The 17,973-nt window shown below is 50.1% G+C and overlaps 9 protein-coding genes across 9 annotated transcripts; 7 read left to right on the top strand and 2 right to left on the bottom strand.

The window, feature by feature from the left end:
• Window positions 1–829: 829 nt before the first annotated feature.
• On the top strand, window positions 830–1,750 carry Aspvir_005911 (uncharacterized protein; the record flags this gene model as incomplete). The annotated part of the gene is made up of 2 exons (XM_043269121.1): window positions 830–859; window positions 911–1,750. 2 exons carry the CDS (start codon window positions 830–832, stop codon window positions 1,748–1,750), a joined length of 870 nt encoding a protein of 289 aa, XP_043125056.1.
• Window positions 1,751–2,812: 1,062 nt separating this feature from the next.
• On the top strand, window positions 2,813–4,764 carry Aspvir_005910 (putative MFS multidrug transporter; the record flags this gene model as incomplete). The annotated part of the gene is made up of 6 exons (XM_043269120.1): window positions 2,813–2,966; window positions 3,025–3,119; window positions 3,195–3,518; window positions 3,578–3,719; window positions 3,798–4,155; window positions 4,212–4,764. The coding sequence occupies 6 exons, from the start codon at window positions 2,813–2,815 to the stop codon at window positions 4,762–4,764; spliced, it is 1,626 nt and encodes a 541-aa protein (XP_043125055.1).
• A 1,456-nt stretch (window positions 4,765–6,220) lies between these two features.
• On the top strand, window positions 6,221–6,561 carry tfb5 (TFIIH complex subunit TFB5; the record flags this gene model as incomplete). The annotated part of the gene is made up of 3 exons (XM_043269119.1): window positions 6,221–6,239; window positions 6,309–6,460; window positions 6,514–6,561. The coding sequence occupies 3 exons, from the start codon at window positions 6,221–6,223 to the stop codon at window positions 6,559–6,561; spliced, it is 219 nt and encodes a 72-aa protein (XP_043125054.1).
• Window positions 6,562–7,482: 921 nt separating this feature from the next.
• On the top strand, window positions 7,483–8,031 carry Aspvir_005908 (Hsp20/alpha crystallin family protein; the record flags this gene model as incomplete). The annotated part of the gene is made up of 1 exon (XM_043269118.1): window positions 7,483–8,031. One exon carries the CDS (start codon window positions 7,483–7,485, stop codon window positions 8,029–8,031), a length of 549 nt encoding a protein of 182 aa, XP_043125053.1.
• Window positions 8,032–8,394: 363 nt separating this feature from the next.
• Aspvir_005907 (putative lipase/esterase family protein) lies at window positions 8,395–9,552 on the bottom strand (the record flags this gene model as incomplete). Its single annotated transcript, XM_043269117.1, has 3 exons — window positions 8,395–8,486; window positions 8,539–8,905; window positions 8,968–9,552. 3 exons carry the CDS (start codon window positions 9,550–9,552, stop codon window positions 8,395–8,397), a joined length of 1,044 nt encoding a protein of 347 aa, XP_043125052.1.
• Window positions 9,553–10,462: 910 nt separating this feature from the next.
• On the top strand, window positions 10,463–11,455 carry Aspvir_005906 (enoyl-CoA hydratase/isomerase family protein; the record flags this gene model as incomplete). The annotated part of the gene is made up of 3 exons (XM_043269116.1): window positions 10,463–10,581; window positions 10,653–11,281; window positions 11,346–11,455. The coding sequence occupies 3 exons, from the start codon at window positions 10,463–10,465 to the stop codon at window positions 11,453–11,455; spliced, it is 858 nt and encodes a 285-aa protein (XP_043125051.1).
• A 698-nt stretch (window positions 11,456–12,153) lies between these two features.
• Window positions 12,154–12,973, top strand: Aspvir_005905 (rhamnogalacturonan acetylesterase RgaE; the record flags this gene model as incomplete). Its single annotated transcript, XM_043269115.1, has 2 exons — window positions 12,154–12,271; window positions 12,333–12,973. The coding sequence occupies 2 exons, from the start codon at window positions 12,154–12,156 to the stop codon at window positions 12,971–12,973; spliced, it is 759 nt and encodes a 252-aa protein (XP_043125050.1).
• Window positions 12,974–13,256: 283 nt separating this feature from the next.
• On the bottom strand, window positions 13,257–15,746 carry Aspvir_005904 (isochorismatase family protein family; the record flags this gene model as incomplete). The annotated part of the gene is made up of 1 exon (XM_043269114.1): window positions 13,257–15,746. The coding sequence occupies one exon, from the start codon at window positions 15,744–15,746 to the stop codon at window positions 13,257–13,259; it is 2,490 nt and encodes an 829-aa protein (XP_043125049.1).
• A 535-nt stretch (window positions 15,747–16,281) lies between these two features.
• Aspvir_005903 (Ketol-acid reductoisomerase) lies at window positions 16,282–17,864 on the top strand (the record flags this gene model as incomplete). Its single annotated transcript, XM_043269113.1, has 2 exons — window positions 16,282–17,777; window positions 17,837–17,864. 2 exons carry the CDS (start codon window positions 16,282–16,284, stop codon window positions 17,862–17,864), a joined length of 1,524 nt encoding a protein of 507 aa, XP_043125048.1.
• Between the last annotated feature and the right edge of the window lie 109 nt (window positions 17,865–17,973).

The following is a 17,973-nucleotide window of genomic DNA, read 5'->3' as shown; positions in this document are numbered from 1 at the left end:
CCCTATAATACAAGAATTTGATATCCCTATTAGATAAGAATTTGATATTAATACCTCTCTACTAGATGATGATTTGATCTCCCTACTAGAGAATTAATATTACCTAAGGTGAGGGCCGTAGGTCCGAACCTCAAGACGCACGAGCGGAGCGAGTGCTAGCCGGCTTGTCGCTTCTTGGGGGAGTACAACTTCTAGAGAATGTCATCAGAACGTTCTTATGCGTCGCCATGGGGTATCAATCCTTGAGAAGTGGAGCTTTTCCTTCAGTAGATTGCGTACCCGTTGGTACTCCAGAGTCCAGAGGGGTGCCAGGTTCGCCGAAATTTGGGCATCGCGGGCCAGCCATAATTTGACAGGGGTTTGGGTATGGCCGAACCTCTATGGCTCCCGTACGTGCCATAAATATATAGTCTGCGCGCCACCAAATCAAATTAGGTGCTCGGGTTTTGCGGTACCTTAGCAATAGCGTAGGTAAATTGCATTCTGGACGACCGAATGCGGGGCAGCAGTGAGACTCGAATAATGGACAGTAACTGTATTTTCACGACGGTAGGGCTCTGCGCTTGGACGTGTTTCTGGACTTCTGGTGACAACTTCAGAATAATAAAATCAATTCTTGCTCGTCCCTGTAGCAGGTAGAAAAGTAACAAGAAAATCAATAGAAAACAGTGCATATTCACAGAAAAAGGAACTCAGGTACCCAACTTGAATCTATCTTGATCCCTAAAGTGTCAGGCAACAATTATTTTGATGTTCTCCACTAAAACTCTCCATAATACTCTTCTTTTACAAGAATCGGGGCCGCTTTATACCCAATAACACAATTGAAATGGAGGGAATTCTACGACCATTTACTGATGTATGGATATCTAACGTCTGTGGCATTCTTGTACTGACAGCCTTTTGACAGCCGGCCAGTCGAGCTGCAGACAGAGCATTTCCACTGGATGGTACTGACGTCCATTCCCTCTCTGATGAGTCTCTTGCTACCCTACTTGACTCCGCCCCGGTCCTTCACGATCTGGGCCAAACGACTGTGGTGCGACTATCAAAAGACCTGGTTTTGAAAGGTGGCGGTAATGTGCTTCCCTGTGAGGCAGAGGTCCTTAGAATTGTTGCTTCAAAACCCGGCATTCGGGCTCCACACGTCCATCGCTCGTTCCAATTCCCAGACGACACGAAATACTTCAGCACCATGGGATATATTGTGATGGATTACGTTAACGGTCAACCTCTCGATACCTGCTGGGAAGACCTCAGCGATGAACGGAAGCTGGACGTTTCAAGACAAACCGCCCAAATGATACTCGAAATGCAGTCTGTTAAACTACCGGAGCCAGGGCCAATTGGCGGTGGACCATGTCGCGGTCGATTCTTCACTCATTACAGTGCAGGTCCGTTCAAGAACAAGGCTGAGTTTGAAGGCTGGTTCAATCATAAGCTGGAAATTTGTAAGAAGTTCAATCAGGCTCCGCAAGATATCCCCGCCTTCAGGTTCACGGAGTTCGTCCTTACTCATCAGGACATCAGCCCTCGGAATCTCATTTTGGACCCAGATGGACAAGTATGGCTCGTGGACTGGGCAGATGCCGGAGCCTATCCTCCAGCATTTGAAAGTGCAGCCTTGGCCTCCCAGATGAGTTTTCCAGACTTTAATGCCATGGTGCTGTCATGTCTACCACGGTACCCTGTGGAAGAAAGGCAATTAGATTCTATCGGATACGGTTTATTAACAGCTGCGCTGGCTTGATAAGACATGATCTGGGCTGTACGTGGAGTTCGTACAACGAGTGACATAAAGGATTTTGTACGTAAATTGTAATAATAACCCCTACGGAGCTTTGACCCTGGGTCTCAGGTGTTCCGGACTGAAGGCAAAATAAAAATCATGCATCAATTTTGACCGCGAGTACGCATGGGCAAAAGACGACCACCGGAACCGGACGAGGGACGCCTACTCTTCAAAAACAGAGCAGTGGGGGTAAAAAGCAAAAGAAGAAGCCTAACTGCTTTCAGGGATACGACAGCTTCAAGAGAATGCCATATCCACGTTCATGTACACTCACCATAGGTGATCGACCATCAAAGAAGGGAAGCTGTTTCTTCAATATTCATGATTTCGTCAGAATACTCCATGAAAATAAAACTAAAGAGCCGAGGGAATCAAAACAAAAACATGCGCTCCACATTTCCATTATGCGGGGAACTTTTGGAAGGTGCAACTGTGCGAGTATACACATGTCTTGGCATTGATCATGTGGTTTTCAACAGTCTGCAAGAGCAAAAGGGGACAGGGAAGAGAGTAATGGCAGGAGAGCATGCCATTTCTGCCCCTGAGCACCTAGCTCTATCTAGGTCTTGTCCAAAAGATCTGCAAGTATTTTCTTGTCTATTTTCATGAACTCTCATGGCGAAAATGAATAATTGCCTCCATAGCTCGTCTCACGATGTTGAAATAGCTATAGGATCCTGAATTAAAAGCTTTCGTCAAATCAACCTGCTCCAGACGGAACACAAAATGGAGTTGTTATTGACCCACGAGATCATTTTTTTTGCCATGTTTGCATGCGTTATCGACTTATCATATCGGAAACTGGGCAAATGAACAAAGCTCCTTTTATGATTGGGTCTGTTGGAGAATTAGATAGTTATCAATTTGGCTTGATTATAAATGCTTATCCGCCAGCTTCCACTTCTGGCAGAATCGAGTCTTCATCACCTTTGGCAGCAATAATATCCCAATTATCAATATCCATGGGGACGAACGCTCTACTATCTTTGCCTTCAAAACATCCCGCATTCAGAAAGCATCATGGTGGCTGAACCGCAAAGAGATGCAGTGCCTTCCGAGGCCACGCCGTTGATGGAGCATCCGCTCACGGATCACGATGAAACTCAGATATCGCCTTCATTTCTCAGAGGAACGGTCATCACTATCACTGTGGGCCTGTTGCTATTTATTCAGAGTAAATAAATTGCCATTTCGGGGTCTTTCACGGTAATGACTAACGAATGCCATTGCAGCCACGAACATATCAATGTTGATCACGGCTCAATCGGATATCGCAGAAGATCTCGACGCCTTTTCGGAAACGACATGGTTCAGTTCAGCATACCTGGTACGTCCTTTCAATGTCCTCCAAGAAAAACATGTCTATCACATGCAAGTGGGCTAATTCGTGTCGCGCATAAAGATCGCAATGTCCAGTGTCTCTCCTTTAGCAGGACGTCTCTGTCAGATCTTCACAGCCCGTAGCTATACTCTTTTCTCTGTGATGATCTTATCCGTCGGACTCTTTGTTACTGCCGCTTCTCGAAGCCTGCCGGTCTTCCTTTTTGGACGTGCGTTATCTGGCTGTGGCAGTGCGGGCGTTATGGTCACCTCCTTCATCCTTATCCTTGACCTTACAAGCAAGAAGAGAAGAGGTCTCTTCATTGGCTTGTTGAATGTCGGAATGACTACAGGAATCTCTTGCGGTGCGGTACTTGCCGGATTGTTGACGCCAGTCTTCGGATGGGTATGTCATCTTTCATCGAAATAATTGGAAAGGATACGGAGCTGACCCAGGGACCGTAGCGTCTGATCTTCTGGGTTCAAGCACCTGCTTCGTTGATTCTCGGGCTGATCGAGTATCTCGCTGTTCCCGACACGAGGAATACTTCCATGAGTCTGCAGACCAGTTCTCCCTGGGAAAGACTAGCCAAAGTCGATTACGCGGGTGCCTTGACTCTGGTAAGACTACCAAGGGTTTGATGACAGTGGCTGAGGATTAACCATTTCTTCCATACAAGTTCAGTATTTCTGCTGCTCTTCAGTCTTGCCTCGCCAAATTCAACTGTCACAATCACACCTCTGATCCTGAGCTTCGTCTCTTTCGCCGTTTTCCTTCTTATCGAGTCGAAGTTTACATCAGAGCCGATAATCCCGATTGATGTGCTCAAAGCAAGAAGCATACTGGCTACCTGCCTAGCAACTCTCATCTCGATGATGGCCCGCTGGTCTGTTCTCTTTTTCACGCCAGTGTATGCAATGGCGGTCCGACAATGGTCTCCCGCCTCCGCCGGGTTGATCCTAGTTCCAACGAACGCAGGGTTCGGCCTTGGAGGCCTGTTGGTCGGATGGATCCATATTCGCAAGACGAGCAGTTACTACACGTGGGTGTTGTTTCAATTGATTCGAGGAGTCCCAAAACTGACCTCTCGTGCTATAGCTCGACGCTAGTAGTTTTCCTGCTCTTTGCGTTGACGAACTTTATACTGGCCATACTATCGACACCTTCTTCACCTACCATCGCCTACGTCGTCTCGACCTTTTTTAATGGCCTTTTCATTGGCGCTTCGATGAACTATGCATTGTCCCATATGCTACACCTTACCGATCCAAACGTGCACTACATTGTGACCTCCCTACTAGGCATGTTCCGAGGTTCTGCTGGCAGCTTCGGATCTGCCATTGGCGGCGGCTTCTTTCAGCGGGAGCTGAAGAAAGCACTTGAGAAGGGATTTGGTAAGCACGGACTTCTCGCGAAAGATGACCTTGTTCGTAAACTTTTAGGAAGCCCGGCGCTAGTGAGGAAACTGAGTGGACTGGAGAAAGAGGTGGCCATTCAAAGCTATGAGCATGCAATCAAGCTTTTGGTCTTCGGTGGGTGTGTTCTGGCTCTAGTAGCGACAATCATCCAAGCTTGTACAGGCTGGAGAGCACCTCATGAGGTCGAGAAGGATGTCCATGATGATCTGGAGGACAGACTCGATCAGGAATAGTAGACTGTCTCAAAAGCTTTTTACATGATTCATTTGCGATATATATGTCCATCAGCAGACTTTGATGCCTTCCACAGTACGGAGTACCTTATCTTCGCCGGAATAACGCTTGGTGACGACGGAAAGGTCACAGTTGTGTAATACCCAGTCTATATACACGGCTTCGCCAACATTGTGGAACCCCTTGTTCCGGATTCAAATTCATCCAAGATCCTTCCCTGCTCCGTCGTTAGATATTAGACTTGGTGGCCTTTGAGAGGCATAACTAATGCGGCTAAGAGTCTGGTCCAGGACTTATCTCACTCCCTTCGCACCCACTTAGTTAATAATAGATCTTATATAACTATACTGTCCCTTGTTAGGTAAGCCTAATGAGGACGAGTCTTTAAAATATCTTCCAATGATTCCATACAGCCACAGCTTTGGTACATGTTTATTTCGATGACTTTGTTGCAACCTTCTTCAACCATAGGTGCATACGCATTTGGATTGTTAGAGGTCTGCCCTGATATGTTATCCATTGCCTCACTTGGAAGGTGTGATAAGCTTCTCTTACCCTGCAGTTAAACTATTTTTCCTTGGAGATCGATATATGCTACATTTCAGACATTGTTAAAAATAGTCTATTGCATTCGCCGATGGATTTGTCCAAGGACACACATTCAGGAGCACGCACTTCCAATGATGCGACGCCAGTCTTTCATTACAACCCCGATGTCCTTCGGTACTTTGTCGCGCCGATGTAAGCATGGGAAGACACCTGTCCTGACAGGCATACGTCAAATTACGCGTGAAATACCTTCCGGGTCTTCAAGTAGCAGGCAACAGATCAGACCGTTCCAGAATCAGTCTGTTCCTAATTCCCCATCTCAGGATGAATCGTTCAAGAACGAGCTGAGGCACATTGTCGCCACCTTCCGTGCGCCAATATCGTATGCTTTTGCCTATAGTTCTGGTATATTCCAGCAGGGTCCCAAGCGTTTCCAGCGCCAAAAGTGCATGCGGACCCATCCGAGGCGATTATACAGATGCAAGGAAGCTATCAGAAAATAATAGACTTTATATTTGGGGTCTCATGCTCACAGAAGTGACACTCTATCAATTTACAGCAGCATCGGGATCACTACGGTGGGATTGGGGGACTGGGGGCGTACGCAGTGGCACAATGTCAAGATGCCTCGACATATTTGGTGAGAAAGGAGGGCTATGAGCCTATGTTTATAGAGCCAAACGGCAAGAAAACACTATACCTAAATAGGAGAGCTAACCCTAATCCAGTAATTGATGCCTTGGTGCCTTGGTCTCTGCGAGTCTTGGCACTCCGGTGTGGACCTTCGACAGAAACTCGCACCTTTGCGAGATCTCATATTCCTTTTGATCCCAGTTCGATACAGACTAGGAACCTATATTTGCTTAACTCAGACTATCATCTCAATAACCGAAATAGGTTTTTATCATGCCTCGTGCAATTAAAGGTGCGCCGATCATTGGACCCTTAAGATGGTTGACTGTGAACTGTTCTAACCGATGTCGCAACATGACAGGAGTGCTCATCGAGTGCGATCCATCCGTCAAAGCTATCATACTGAAATATGACGAAGAAAGCCACGATTACATTGTGGAGGATCTAGATGATGACCGCCATCTAGTCATCAAGGAAAGCCAGCTACAAAATTTGAAGGAAAGGCTAGGAAGGGTATGGATACACAAACTTCTTTCAGTGCGATGGGTGCGCTAATATTCGGATAGGAGCTTGATGAGAAAGTAATGCAGCCCGAAGAATCCGAATCCGAGTAAAGAGGAACGACGTCACCCAAGCCGCCGAAGCAACGATACGATCCCGTGACGTTTTGAGCGCCTCAGTATGGCCATTGGCCATCGACAGTAAGCCGTCTTCGACGACGATGTTCGAAGAAACTATTACCTGGATATTCTACGCCGCGACGAGCATGCTCGTTGACAGGAACACTACCGCGAAAATGGTATCGAAGAATTCCGTCGAAACTTACGCTGTCCGCAATGATTTCACTGTGAAATCACGCAGCATAACACTTGCAATAAGACGTGTTGCAAAATGCATTTGTGGTGTGACATAGAGCCAATAATCTCTATGATTTCCATGTCATGATGTGATGCAGGTTTGAATTCTGGTCTTGTGGCGAATTCAGATTGTAGCCAGAACCTACGATGGAGGAACACGTTGTGGGGGAGTCATGCAATGAGCCTACAAACTAGGTGTATGACAGCTCATCGACGAATGACCTGTGATGAATCCAGGACATTCCATGGATAGCATCTGGTCAAAGTGCAAATTGCTTCGAAGCTTCTCCAAGCTACCTGAAGCTCTTCGTGAAGCTTATGTGGCGAGCATCTTCTGTCACGTGATCGTCGAATCTCCGCGAATCATCGAGTGCACTCCAGCTATATGCCGTCGACAATGCTCGATGGTTCGTGATGCATCAAGCAAGATCCAGCACTCTCGAGCAGCACTTCTGAAGTCATCAAGATAGAGTTTTGGGAGATTCTCGAACCATGGCTCTGGGGTATTTAGGCACCCCCAACACCTTGTCTACTCGGGGTTCAGTTCACCAGATCAGAACACAAGAATCAAACACAAGAATCACGATAACAACACGCTCACATCAACTACAACAACCTTCTTCAACAATATCAACTCGTTAACAACCTCATCAAACAGCCTTATCACACGCATTCAAAATGTCTCTCTTCCACACCTTCCACACTCCTGGCGACTTCGCCCCTCTCTTCCGCCTTCTGGACGACTACGATGTCCACCGGTCGAGCAGAGGCCAGACTTCCTCTGTGCGCTCCTTTGCACCCCGCTTTGATGTTCGCGAGACCAACGATGCCTACCTTCTGGACGGCGAGCTTCCCGGTATCGCCCAGAAGGACATTGACATTGAGTTCTCCGATAACGATACTCTCGTGATCAAGGGCCGCACCGAGCGCGAATACCACTCCGGCACTCCCGAGCAGGCCACCCCGGAGTCCTCTGACGACAAGCAGAAGGAGAAGGAGAGTACCGAGATGGTCAAGTCCGGTGACAGGCAAGTCAGCAAGAATGACAACAAGAAGCACCGCTACTGGGTGAGCGAGCGCTCTGTCGGCGAGTTCCACCGCACCTTCCAGTTCCCGACTCCTGTCGACCAGGATAACGTCAAGGCTAGCCTCAAGAACGGCATTCTGTCCATCGTTGTGCCGAAGAGGGTCGTCAACACCGGCGCCAGGAAGATTACCATCGAATAAATGGTCGACGACTGGAACCATTCTGACACGAGCCTGATGTGACGATGATGTGATGATAATTCCATTACCTTCTTGTCTTTCCTTTGCATTCATTGAGTTAGTTCGAACAGTTCCTCGACGGCATGGTGTTTTCGGTGGAAGCGCTTTTTAAGTCTGTCCTTTCCTGCATACTCAGTGTACTATGTCAAGCAATAATCAAAATTTAATTATCATTTCAACTTTGGTTTCTCACAATCGTAGTCCATAGTATGTAGGTGCATTGAGTAGAGTTGTCGCACAATATAGTACACAGACGTAACTGAGAGGAGAGTATCGACATAAAATATATATAGTGAATACAATAGACCATGCATCTGGCACGCACTATCGCTGAAGAGCGTAGACATCATTCAAGAATTGCACCGCTTCCCCGAATATCTGGTCTTTGAGCTTCGCGTCGATGAATATCGACGGAACTAGTAAGTCACAGTTAGTGCAGTCCATCAAATCAGGAATATAAAGTCATACTTTCCAACCACCCATGTATCTGACCCTCGTCGAACCTGCTTTCAATGCGATAAGGTTGCAACCACGACTCGGACGAGTCCTGCTGATCAACCAAGCCGCGATTGATCGCTGCAGCCTCCTCTTTCAACCTCTCCACGAACACAGTCTGCTCGTGCAGGAGAATATCCATTTTGGGAACCACAAACATCATATTCCGGGGCAAGCACTCAATGTCTGCCAGGATAGGATGAAGTAGTGGATTGGTCAGGTTCTTCTCCCGCGCCGGTCCTGCATACGCGTCCATCAGGGGCTGCAAGAAGGCCAGGGGGTCTTTCTCGGGGAATCCAGCCGGCCGAGGTTTCTCCCATGGTGGGAGCCGCAGATCAATCTGATAACAACCTCATGCGTTAATACCGGTCGATGAAGGGGCTGAATAAGGTATATACTCACCGGTGCATAGAACGTCACTGACGCCTTGATACTGAACTCCGTATGCGCCAGCCGCTGCGCAACGCCCAAGGCCAGATTCCCGCCGGCGGAGAATCCACTCACGCTCATCGATCTCGGATCCGCGCCCCAAAGCCGCTCGGCATTCTCGATCAACCACTCCGCAACGTCCTGGACGTCTTCATGTGCGGTTGGAAAGGTATAGCGCGGTGCATACCGGTGGGAAGTAGATACGACAGTCGCTCCGGTTTCGTTGGCGACTTTCTGACAGACTGACGTCTGGCCTTCTGGTAGTCCGCCTAGGAACCCGCCGCCGTGGATGTTGAGATGGAGAGCCCTCGATCCAGACTGGTTTTGTGTCCTTGGGTGATAGACGATGGCGCGGACTGAATGGCCTGCCGCTCGCTTGAGAGGAATCCAGATGACAGTCCGGCGGCCTTTGGTGAAAAGACTGGGGAGATATTGGATTGTGTTGGAGAGTAGTACGAGCGGCTGGAAAGCCAGGAGTCGCCAGCGGAAAGTGAGTGGTAATGATGGACAGAAGATAGCGTCGTAGATAGGGCCGAACCAGCTGTTTAGGAACGACATGGTTCTGTCTTGATTGATGAGAGAATGCGCTGAACTGGGAGAAGTGGTTGTGCTCGTATTCTTGCTGCTTCTTTCATGCCACGTGAGTCATCGTCTCAACGCCTGTGTTCGTTCATCTTTCCATAGCGAAGTCATTTAACAAATCAATAGAATCTGATGACCAAGTGGCAGTGTCTTCGAAAGATTCATAGTACCTCTCTATGCTGAAGGTCGAACCCCGCTAAGAAAGCTGAGGAGGCATATGTGGCATAGTAGCTGTGGTCATTTGTTGTCAATTCACTTTCATACCTTGTATAAAATGGTCCAGCCGTTAGAAAGAAATGATTTTATAGACGCAGTTATTGAGCAACCATAAAGCATCATAGGATGTAACTGTGTTCAATTATCCGAGAGAATTCAATTGTAAGCTTGCGGCGCAGCATATATATTCGCAAGATCCGATTCAGCTTCCACCTTACTTCTTCATCTGTTCCCGAACGTCTGCTTGGTTATAAGTCTTTCCTTTCATTTGAGTATCCAGATATATTTTATGCTAACTGTGATCATATAATCATAAAATTCTGGCATCGCAAAGATCAGTTGAGCTTCAGGATGACTCGCTTATCTGATCGGCCCGAGGCACGTGAAGTCACCGCCAGAGAACATCTCCAACTCGTCTTCGATCATCTTCTAGGATTCAAATTTGTATAGAATTCGTGTCATTCGTGCCAAAGGCCTTGCTGTGTGCTCTACGAACTCTTAAGGCTTCTCATTGTGCAACATTTATCCCAGTGCTCGGCTAGCTATATAGGACGGTCAAAGTTACCGAGGTCCACCGAGCTTCTACCCCAGATATCCACTTAGCACATAACTTCAGAACAGAGAAGCCTCACGACATCGCAAGACGAACTCAGACCAGCATCATATCACCATGGCAGAAAAGGACTACCAGTCATTCAAGTACTTCATCATCCGGTTTCCAGCCGAACATCAATATGTCGCCCACGTGGAGATCAACCGGCCGGACAAGATGAACGCCTTCTTCGAGGCGTAAGTATCTGCTCCTCGGGATTATTCTCCACTTGATACACTCGATACAATGAAGAACTGACAGAACCCAGAATGTGGATTGAGCTGGGCCAAATCTTCGACCGTCTCTCGCAGGACCCCTCCGTCCGCGCCATCGTCCTCAGCGGCGCAGGCGAGAAGGCCTTCACCACAGGCCTAGACGTCACCGCCGCATCGCAGGGCCTCCTGTCCGCGGACGGCGATCAGGCGGTCGATCCCGCGCGCAAGGCGGCCCATCTCCGCCGTCACATCGTCTCCTTCCAGGACTGCATTACGGCCGTTGAGCGCTGCGAGAAGCCCGTCGTCGTCGCGATGCACGGCTTCTCGCTCGGGCTGGCGGTTGATCTGTCCACGGCGGCGGATGTGCGCGTCTGCGCGCGGGGCACCAAGTTCGCGGTCAAGGAGGTGGATATTGGGCTTGCGGCGGATATAGGGACGTTGAGCCGGTTGCCCAAGGTGGTGGGGAGCTTTGGATGGGTGAAGGAGGTGGCGCTGACGGCGAGGATGTTCGGGGCGGAGGAGGCGCTGCGCGTTGGGTTTGTCAATCAGGTGTTTGAGAGTAAGCAGGCGGCTGTTCAGGGGGCGCTGGAGATGGCTACGTTGATGGCGACCAAGAGTCCGGTCGCGGTGCAGGGGACCAAGGAGATTCTGAATTACTCGAGGGATCACTCTGTGCAGGATGGTAAGTGCTCTCCTACTCGCGTTTCATCTACCCGTGACAAGTACTATGGGCTGACGTACTGCAGGTCTCCGATATACGGCCGTCTGGAATAGTGCAATGCTACAGACCAAGGATGTTTCGGCCGCGTTGCTATCTGGGCTGAAGAAGCGCACTCCCACGTTTGAAAAACTGTAATTTATTTGCATATTTCTCCGCAATGATGTTTCCGCGTGGACTAGCCAGTCTCTGTGACTCTTCTATATTTATACTCGGACCGATGCTCCGTGACTAAAGTTTGAGTCGGGGTAACGTATATACGAGCATATCCCTATGCCACATCGATTGAAGGATATAGATCAATCCTCCAATCAGCCACTGGAACTATCCGTCCAAATTCCAATGACAGGTGGAAAATCCCCACAAATGTAGTCCATACTCGGCCTTGCTGCGGGAAATTTCATCTTTCTGCATAGTCCACCCCACAGTAAACCTGCATCTCTGCAGAAACATATTAGAGCCGACCCCCTCTTCTGGTGAGAAATCCGGGGTAATAAGATTCTGCACATGCGTGCCAAGTTGCGGAGAAGCATCTGGCGCCCCGTGCCTCCCTTGATTTCAGCGCAAAAATCCTGAAACTCCGGTGGCCCGAAGGTGTGTCAGATTGTTCGTCACGTACGGGGTGAAAAAGAGGCCTGCAACGCGGTGGGAGATACACCGAGTTTTCATAGACTTTTTCCACGTATGCCTTTGCTTGTAGTTGTAGGTTGCTCGTATGGGCGTAGCAGCGGAGGAACTATATAAGAGTGTTGGTTGCTTCGGCCATGAGGGATAGACTTTCATATACAATTAGATACTCCGGAATCAGTCCTCAAAGCTATCAATCTCGATTCAAAATGAAGTGCTTCGCTCTCCTATCAGCGCTTGCCCTCCTTCCCGGCACCTTGAGTGTAACCATCTACATGGCGGGTGATTCAACCATGGCCAAGAACGGAGGTGGAAGTGGCACTGACGGTAAGTCCCAAGCAAGGGAGGCCATTTGCAAGATACATCTCTAACGCTCTCATCAAAACAGGATGGGGTCAGTACATCTCCACCTCCGTCTCCGCCACAGTATCGAACCAGGCAGTTGCCGGCCGCAGTGCTCGCTCTTATACCCGCGAAGGCCGTTTCCAAGCCATCGCGGACGTCCTGAGCGCAGGCGACTATGTAATCATCGAGTTCGGGCACAACGACGGCGGCTCCCTCTCCACCTCCGATAATGGCCGTACAGACTGTCCCGGAACAGGCGACGAGACCTGCACTACCACTTACGACGGTGTCACGGAAACCGTGCTCACCTTCCCCAAGTACTTGGAGAATGCTGCGAAGTTGTTTCTGTCCAAGGGTGCCAAGGTGCTGATCTCCAGTCAGACGCCAAACAATCCGTGGGAGACCGGCACCTTCACCTATTCTCCGTCGCGCTTTGTCGGTTACGCCCAATTGGCTGCACAGACCGCTGGCGTGGGTTTGGTGGACCATGGCGCCTATGTGGCCGCCATGTATAAATCTCTGGGCATCACGACCGTCGATTCGTATTTCCCACTTGACCACACCCATACCAGCCCTGCAGGAGCTCAAGTTGTTGCAAACGCTTTCCTCAAGGCTGTAGTGTGCAGCGGCGCTAATCTGAAGGCCGTCTTGAAAACAACGAGTTTCCCGGGCACATGCCTGTGATTGAGACCCCTGCTGGTTTGCAGACCACGATGTGGTCTTACCGATAGTCCTTATGTATATGAGAATTGATGCAGAATCCAAATCAGTCAATTATTCAAAGATGTATTAGTGCCGCAGTACATATCAAAAAGAATGTTCAATGAAGTCAGTCCACGAACGACGTTCAAAGTATGACCGAAAGTGAAAATACACAGTATGGCCGTCGCTAGATGCTAGTCATAAGCTCGTCAGAACTGCACGCTGCGCTGTGTGGTATCTTTAACTTGAAATAAAGACAAAATGATTATTTTAGTTCCTCCAGGGTTGCTTTGACAATTCCGCGCTTCTCCACACGTCGATAGTATTGCGCCAAATTGGGATATTCGTCGTTCGAAAACGGTCCACACGTCTGTACAATATCTCGGAGTACTGGCCAGAGGAAGCAGTCATCGAGCCCAAGTGCTGCTCCCCCAAGGTAGTACTGCCCGTCCAGAGCCTTCTCCCATGGATCCAAGGATCCCGGGGTAATCTTTTCACCATTGCTGTGGGATGTTCGCCAGTCCTGTAAAAGCTCATTGATCTCGAGAAGCTGGCTGCCACCACCCAACACTTCCACGCCCGCTCGAGTTAGCTCTGGCGCATGCTTTGCAAGATACTTCATAATATCCAGCTCCCCAGCAACTTCAGTGCCGTCCGCTGTGATAAAGATCGGCCACGCTTTCCCCTTCGCGCCGTTTGCGTCGTCTGAAGAAGTTGTCACCTCGTATCGGATACCATTCTCACTGAGCGCGAGTCGAACTCGGAGATTGGACACAGGGTCGGAGTCCTCAACCAACTTAGCTGTCGATGTGGTGACAAAGTTGACCACATCGAACCCTCCGCCATACACAGCATCCCAATCAAACTCAGTGGCCTGATTCTCCTGGCCGAACGCGCGAACCAGCCGCTCTGTCCCTACAGGGTCTCCATGGATTACACTATTCGCCTGACTCTGGTCTTTGGAGGTAGCTCCTTGGCCCCAGATTGCATCACCGGCCTCGTTCAAGAAAGTGCCAATGTGTCTGAAGGTGAGCGATATGCGCTCGCCTCCATAAGCCAGCTCTTCTGCGGATTTCTCGGCCTCCTGCCGCTTGTCGGGCCGTATGCCATGCAGCCAGCGCATGTTCGTCTTCTCTCCCAGGATAAAGAGTGACTCATGTGGCATGGGTATGCGCTGCGTGGGTCTTTGGTCTTCGTCCGGAGCTTTGACTTTGTTTCGGAGTGTCATCACTCGCTGAGCGCCAAGGCTCACGTTGCAGATAAAGGAACCTCGGACAATATCAAGCGTCTTGTCTGAATGCTCGGATATGCTATCCTGTCCGTCGCGGTAGAGTTGAATGAGGACGTGGTTGAGCGGGTGACCAAGGATACGTTCTACAATGATGCGGATCTGGTTCACAGTCGGTGTGAAAGGGCGTAACGGTGGAGATTCATCCGCGGGATGGCGGTATATAGGGACGGATCCGTCATTCAGTGTTTGTCCTTGGACTGCGACAAGACGAGGAACTTGCCCCGTCATATGGTACATCTTCTGCCAAGCGACCTCGCTGCGGATACTCGCAAAGGCGTCCTCAGGTAGGTCCAAGTCATAAATGATGCGGGAATCACCCTCTCCAATCTTATCACCCGGCCCGCGTATATCTCGCGACTTTTTGGTCTTACCGCTCCGTCGTTCTTCTGTCCGATTAGACGCCTCCGCCTTTTGATCTTGTCGTCTTGTGCGACGCACACGTATACGTGCCTTCTTGTCTCCCGCACCATGAGCCTGAGACGAGCTTCCTGGTGAGCCGGATGGTCCGTAGCGAGAGCGGGAGCGGGTCAGGCTTGTCAGATCCAACAAATCGTCTTCCTCCTCGTCAGGCCGCTCTGCTAAGAGAGCATCGAGTCTCCGTCGCCGACTGCCCAACGACTCCGGTGTTCTCTCGTTGGCCGTGGGCTCCCGGATTGTTTTGACATCGAGTTCATCCATTACGCCTTCGATACCAGCGGGCGTAACAGCTCGCACGGGTCTGTGTGCACTTTGACGAGCAATAGCGTCGGTCTCTTGCCAATCAAGCTCTTCGAAAAGCTCCTGAGTTGTAATTCCACTGGCGCCAAATATATCGGCCATGCGGCGCATAGCTTCCTCATGACGTACAAAATCGCGGAACCCCAGGCAATCCTCAATGAGGGTTACAGAGAAGCCGTGGCGAACAGCGTCGAGGGCGGTAGCATACACCGAGACATTAGAGAGCGAACCGCAAAGATATAGCTCCGTAATAAATCTTGTGCGAAGAGAAAGTATCATTCCGTCATCTTGTAGAGCGGAGTAATCCGACTTGTTTATCAAAGTGTCGTTTTCGGCATCGATAGCAGCCAAGATGGGCGCGGGGAATTGAAAGCCGTTCGACTGCGGCCGGCAACATTGCGAAGACTCGCTCGATAGAAACGCTTCCTCATCGACCGGTGTTTCCGAGTTGGGTCGCTCGTGCCTTTTCCTTCGTTCGTCCGTATCACGACCTAGCACTACCCGGTCCTGGAAGTCCGAATCTATGAGGGGTCGATGCGATTCATAGTGGGAGCGGACCCAGATAACATCACCGGTGCGACGAAAAGCAGTGACCAGTGGCGCGATATTTTCCAAGATATCAGCTGCATTAGGAACGTGCAGTGCACCAGATGGGCGAACAAAATCGTTTTGAAAATCGAGGAGCAAAAGAGCTTTTCGTGTCTGGATGGTGGGCAGAGCGCTGAATGCGGAGAGAAGGCGGCTCATTGTATACACATGGTAAGAGGAGCGTAAGTGATGTTCTTAGAAGATATCCGAATAGGACAACGTGAGCCGCCTGCTACAGGATAAGACACGATAGTTGATTATGACTCCTCGATGCAGGGTGGAGAGGAGTTGAGACAATCACCGATCGTTGACTTTGGAGCCTGGTGGTTGTTGACGCTGGCGGGGTATACGAGAATTATGATACCTCAGGCAACAAGGCGTCGGTCTCCGAGACTAAAGTACCTACAAAGTACCTCTCCACTCCGTACACTTAAGGTACATCAAAGTGCTAGCCTGCGAGGTACCTTACCTCTGTTACTCTGTATGACAAGTACCTCCACCACTACTATGTAGACATGTGGCTCCGCATTAACTTGGACGCAATCTAGAGCAGAAGGCAATGGTCCTAAATGAGAGGAATGGGTGATAATTAACAGATTGATATGAATCACCATAATGATTACTATTATCTCAAAACCCCCGAATTCTAAGACTCTGTGACTCAACCTTGGGATTTTCTCCATATTCTGGGTGGATGCTCCCCGTGGACGGAGCACAGATTTCACTATGGGGACTAAGAAGAGCAGACAGATCGTTCAGCACGACGATGGCGGTGTTCCTGTTGGCCAATCATACGGCGTACTATCCGACATCGGCCGGGGAGCTCAACACCAACTCCGGTCACGTGCCTCACACAGCTGGTGCAGTCGTCCTCGACGACGAGCTTATAAGCTCTCAGCGTCCGTCCCCAGGAAACTTTCCTTTTTCACTTCATTATTTTCCTGCAAGCATCAAATCCTTGACCAATCTCCCCTCCTCTTGCTTCCTCTACACTCTTTTCCTCTATCTTCACATCCTACGCATCACAATGGCTTCCCGTGGACTCCCCCGTGCCCTCCGTCTGGCCCGTGTTGCCGCCCCTCGCACAGTCATCTCGGCCGCCCTCCCCCGGCCTGCTCTCGCTAAGGCTGCTACCCGTGTGGCTGCCTCGACCGCCCCCGTCCGTGGTGTCAAGACCATGACCTTCGCTGATTCCAAGGAGACCGTCTACGAGCGTGCGGATTGGCCCCGTGAGAAGCTCCAGGAGTACTTCAAGAATGACACTCTCGCTCTGATCGGTTACGGTTCCCAGGGTCACGGCCAGGGTCTCAACCTCCGTGACCAGGGCCTCAATGTTATTGTTGGTGTCCGTAAGGATGGTGCCTCGTGGAAGGAGGCCGTTCAGGATGGCTGGGTTCCCGGCAAGAACCTGTTCGACGTCACCGAGGCCGTCCAGAAGGGTACCATTGTCATGAACCTGCTTTCCGACGCGGCCCAGAGCGAGACCTGGCCCACTCTCAAGCCCCTGATCACCAAGGGCAAGACCCTCTACTTCTCCCACGGTTTCTCTCCCGTCTTCAAGGAGCTCACCAAGGTCGACGTCCCCAAGGACGTTGATGTCATCCTTGTCGCTCCCAAGGGTTCCGGTCGTACCGTCCGCACCCTCTTCCGTGAGGGCCGTGGTATCAACTCCTCCATTGCCGTCTACCAGGACGTCACCGGCAAGGCCAAGGAGAAGGCCATTGCCCTGGGTGTTGCCGTCGGTTCCGGTTACCTCTACGAGACCACCTTCGAGAAGGAGGTCTACTCCGATCTGTACGGTGAGCGTGGTTGCCTGATGGGTGGTATCCACGGTATGTTCCTCGCTCAGTACGAGGTCCTGCGTGAGCGCGGCCACAGCCCCTCTGAGGCCTTCAACGAGACCGTTGAGGAGGCCACTCAGTCTCTCTACCCTTTGATCGGTGCCAACGGCATGGACTGGATGTACGCCGCTTGCTCCACCACTGCCCGTCGTGGTGCCATCGACTGGTCCAGCCGCTTCAAGGACACCCTGAAGCCTCTTTTCAATGACCTCTACGACAGTGTGCGTGACGGCACTGAGACCAAGCGCTCGCTCGAATACAACTCTCAGAAGGACTACCGCGAGAAGTACGAGAAGGAGATGCAGGACATCCGTGATCTCGAGATCTGGCGCGCTGGAAAGGCCGTTCGGTAAGTTACTTACTTCAATCGCACAATTCGTCTACGACCATATGCTAATCATCGTGCAGTTCCCTCCGCCCTGAGAACCAGAAGTAATTTAATTTTGCATCAATGGGAAGGCCTGGGAAAAGTTACGACTGTACTATGACTTGATTTCTTTTTTCTTACATGTGATTCTTTGAGTTATTAATTGGGAACTGAATAC

This window comes from Aspergillus viridinutans, assembly GCF_018404265.1.
Source record: "Aspergillus viridinutans IFM 47045 DNA, scaffold_3, whole genome shotgun sequence".
Classification (NCBI taxonomy): domain Eukaryota; kingdom Fungi; phylum Ascomycota; class Eurotiomycetes; order Eurotiales; family Aspergillaceae; genus Aspergillus; species Aspergillus viridinutans.
This window is presented reverse-complemented; position numbering and strand designations above follow the sequence as displayed.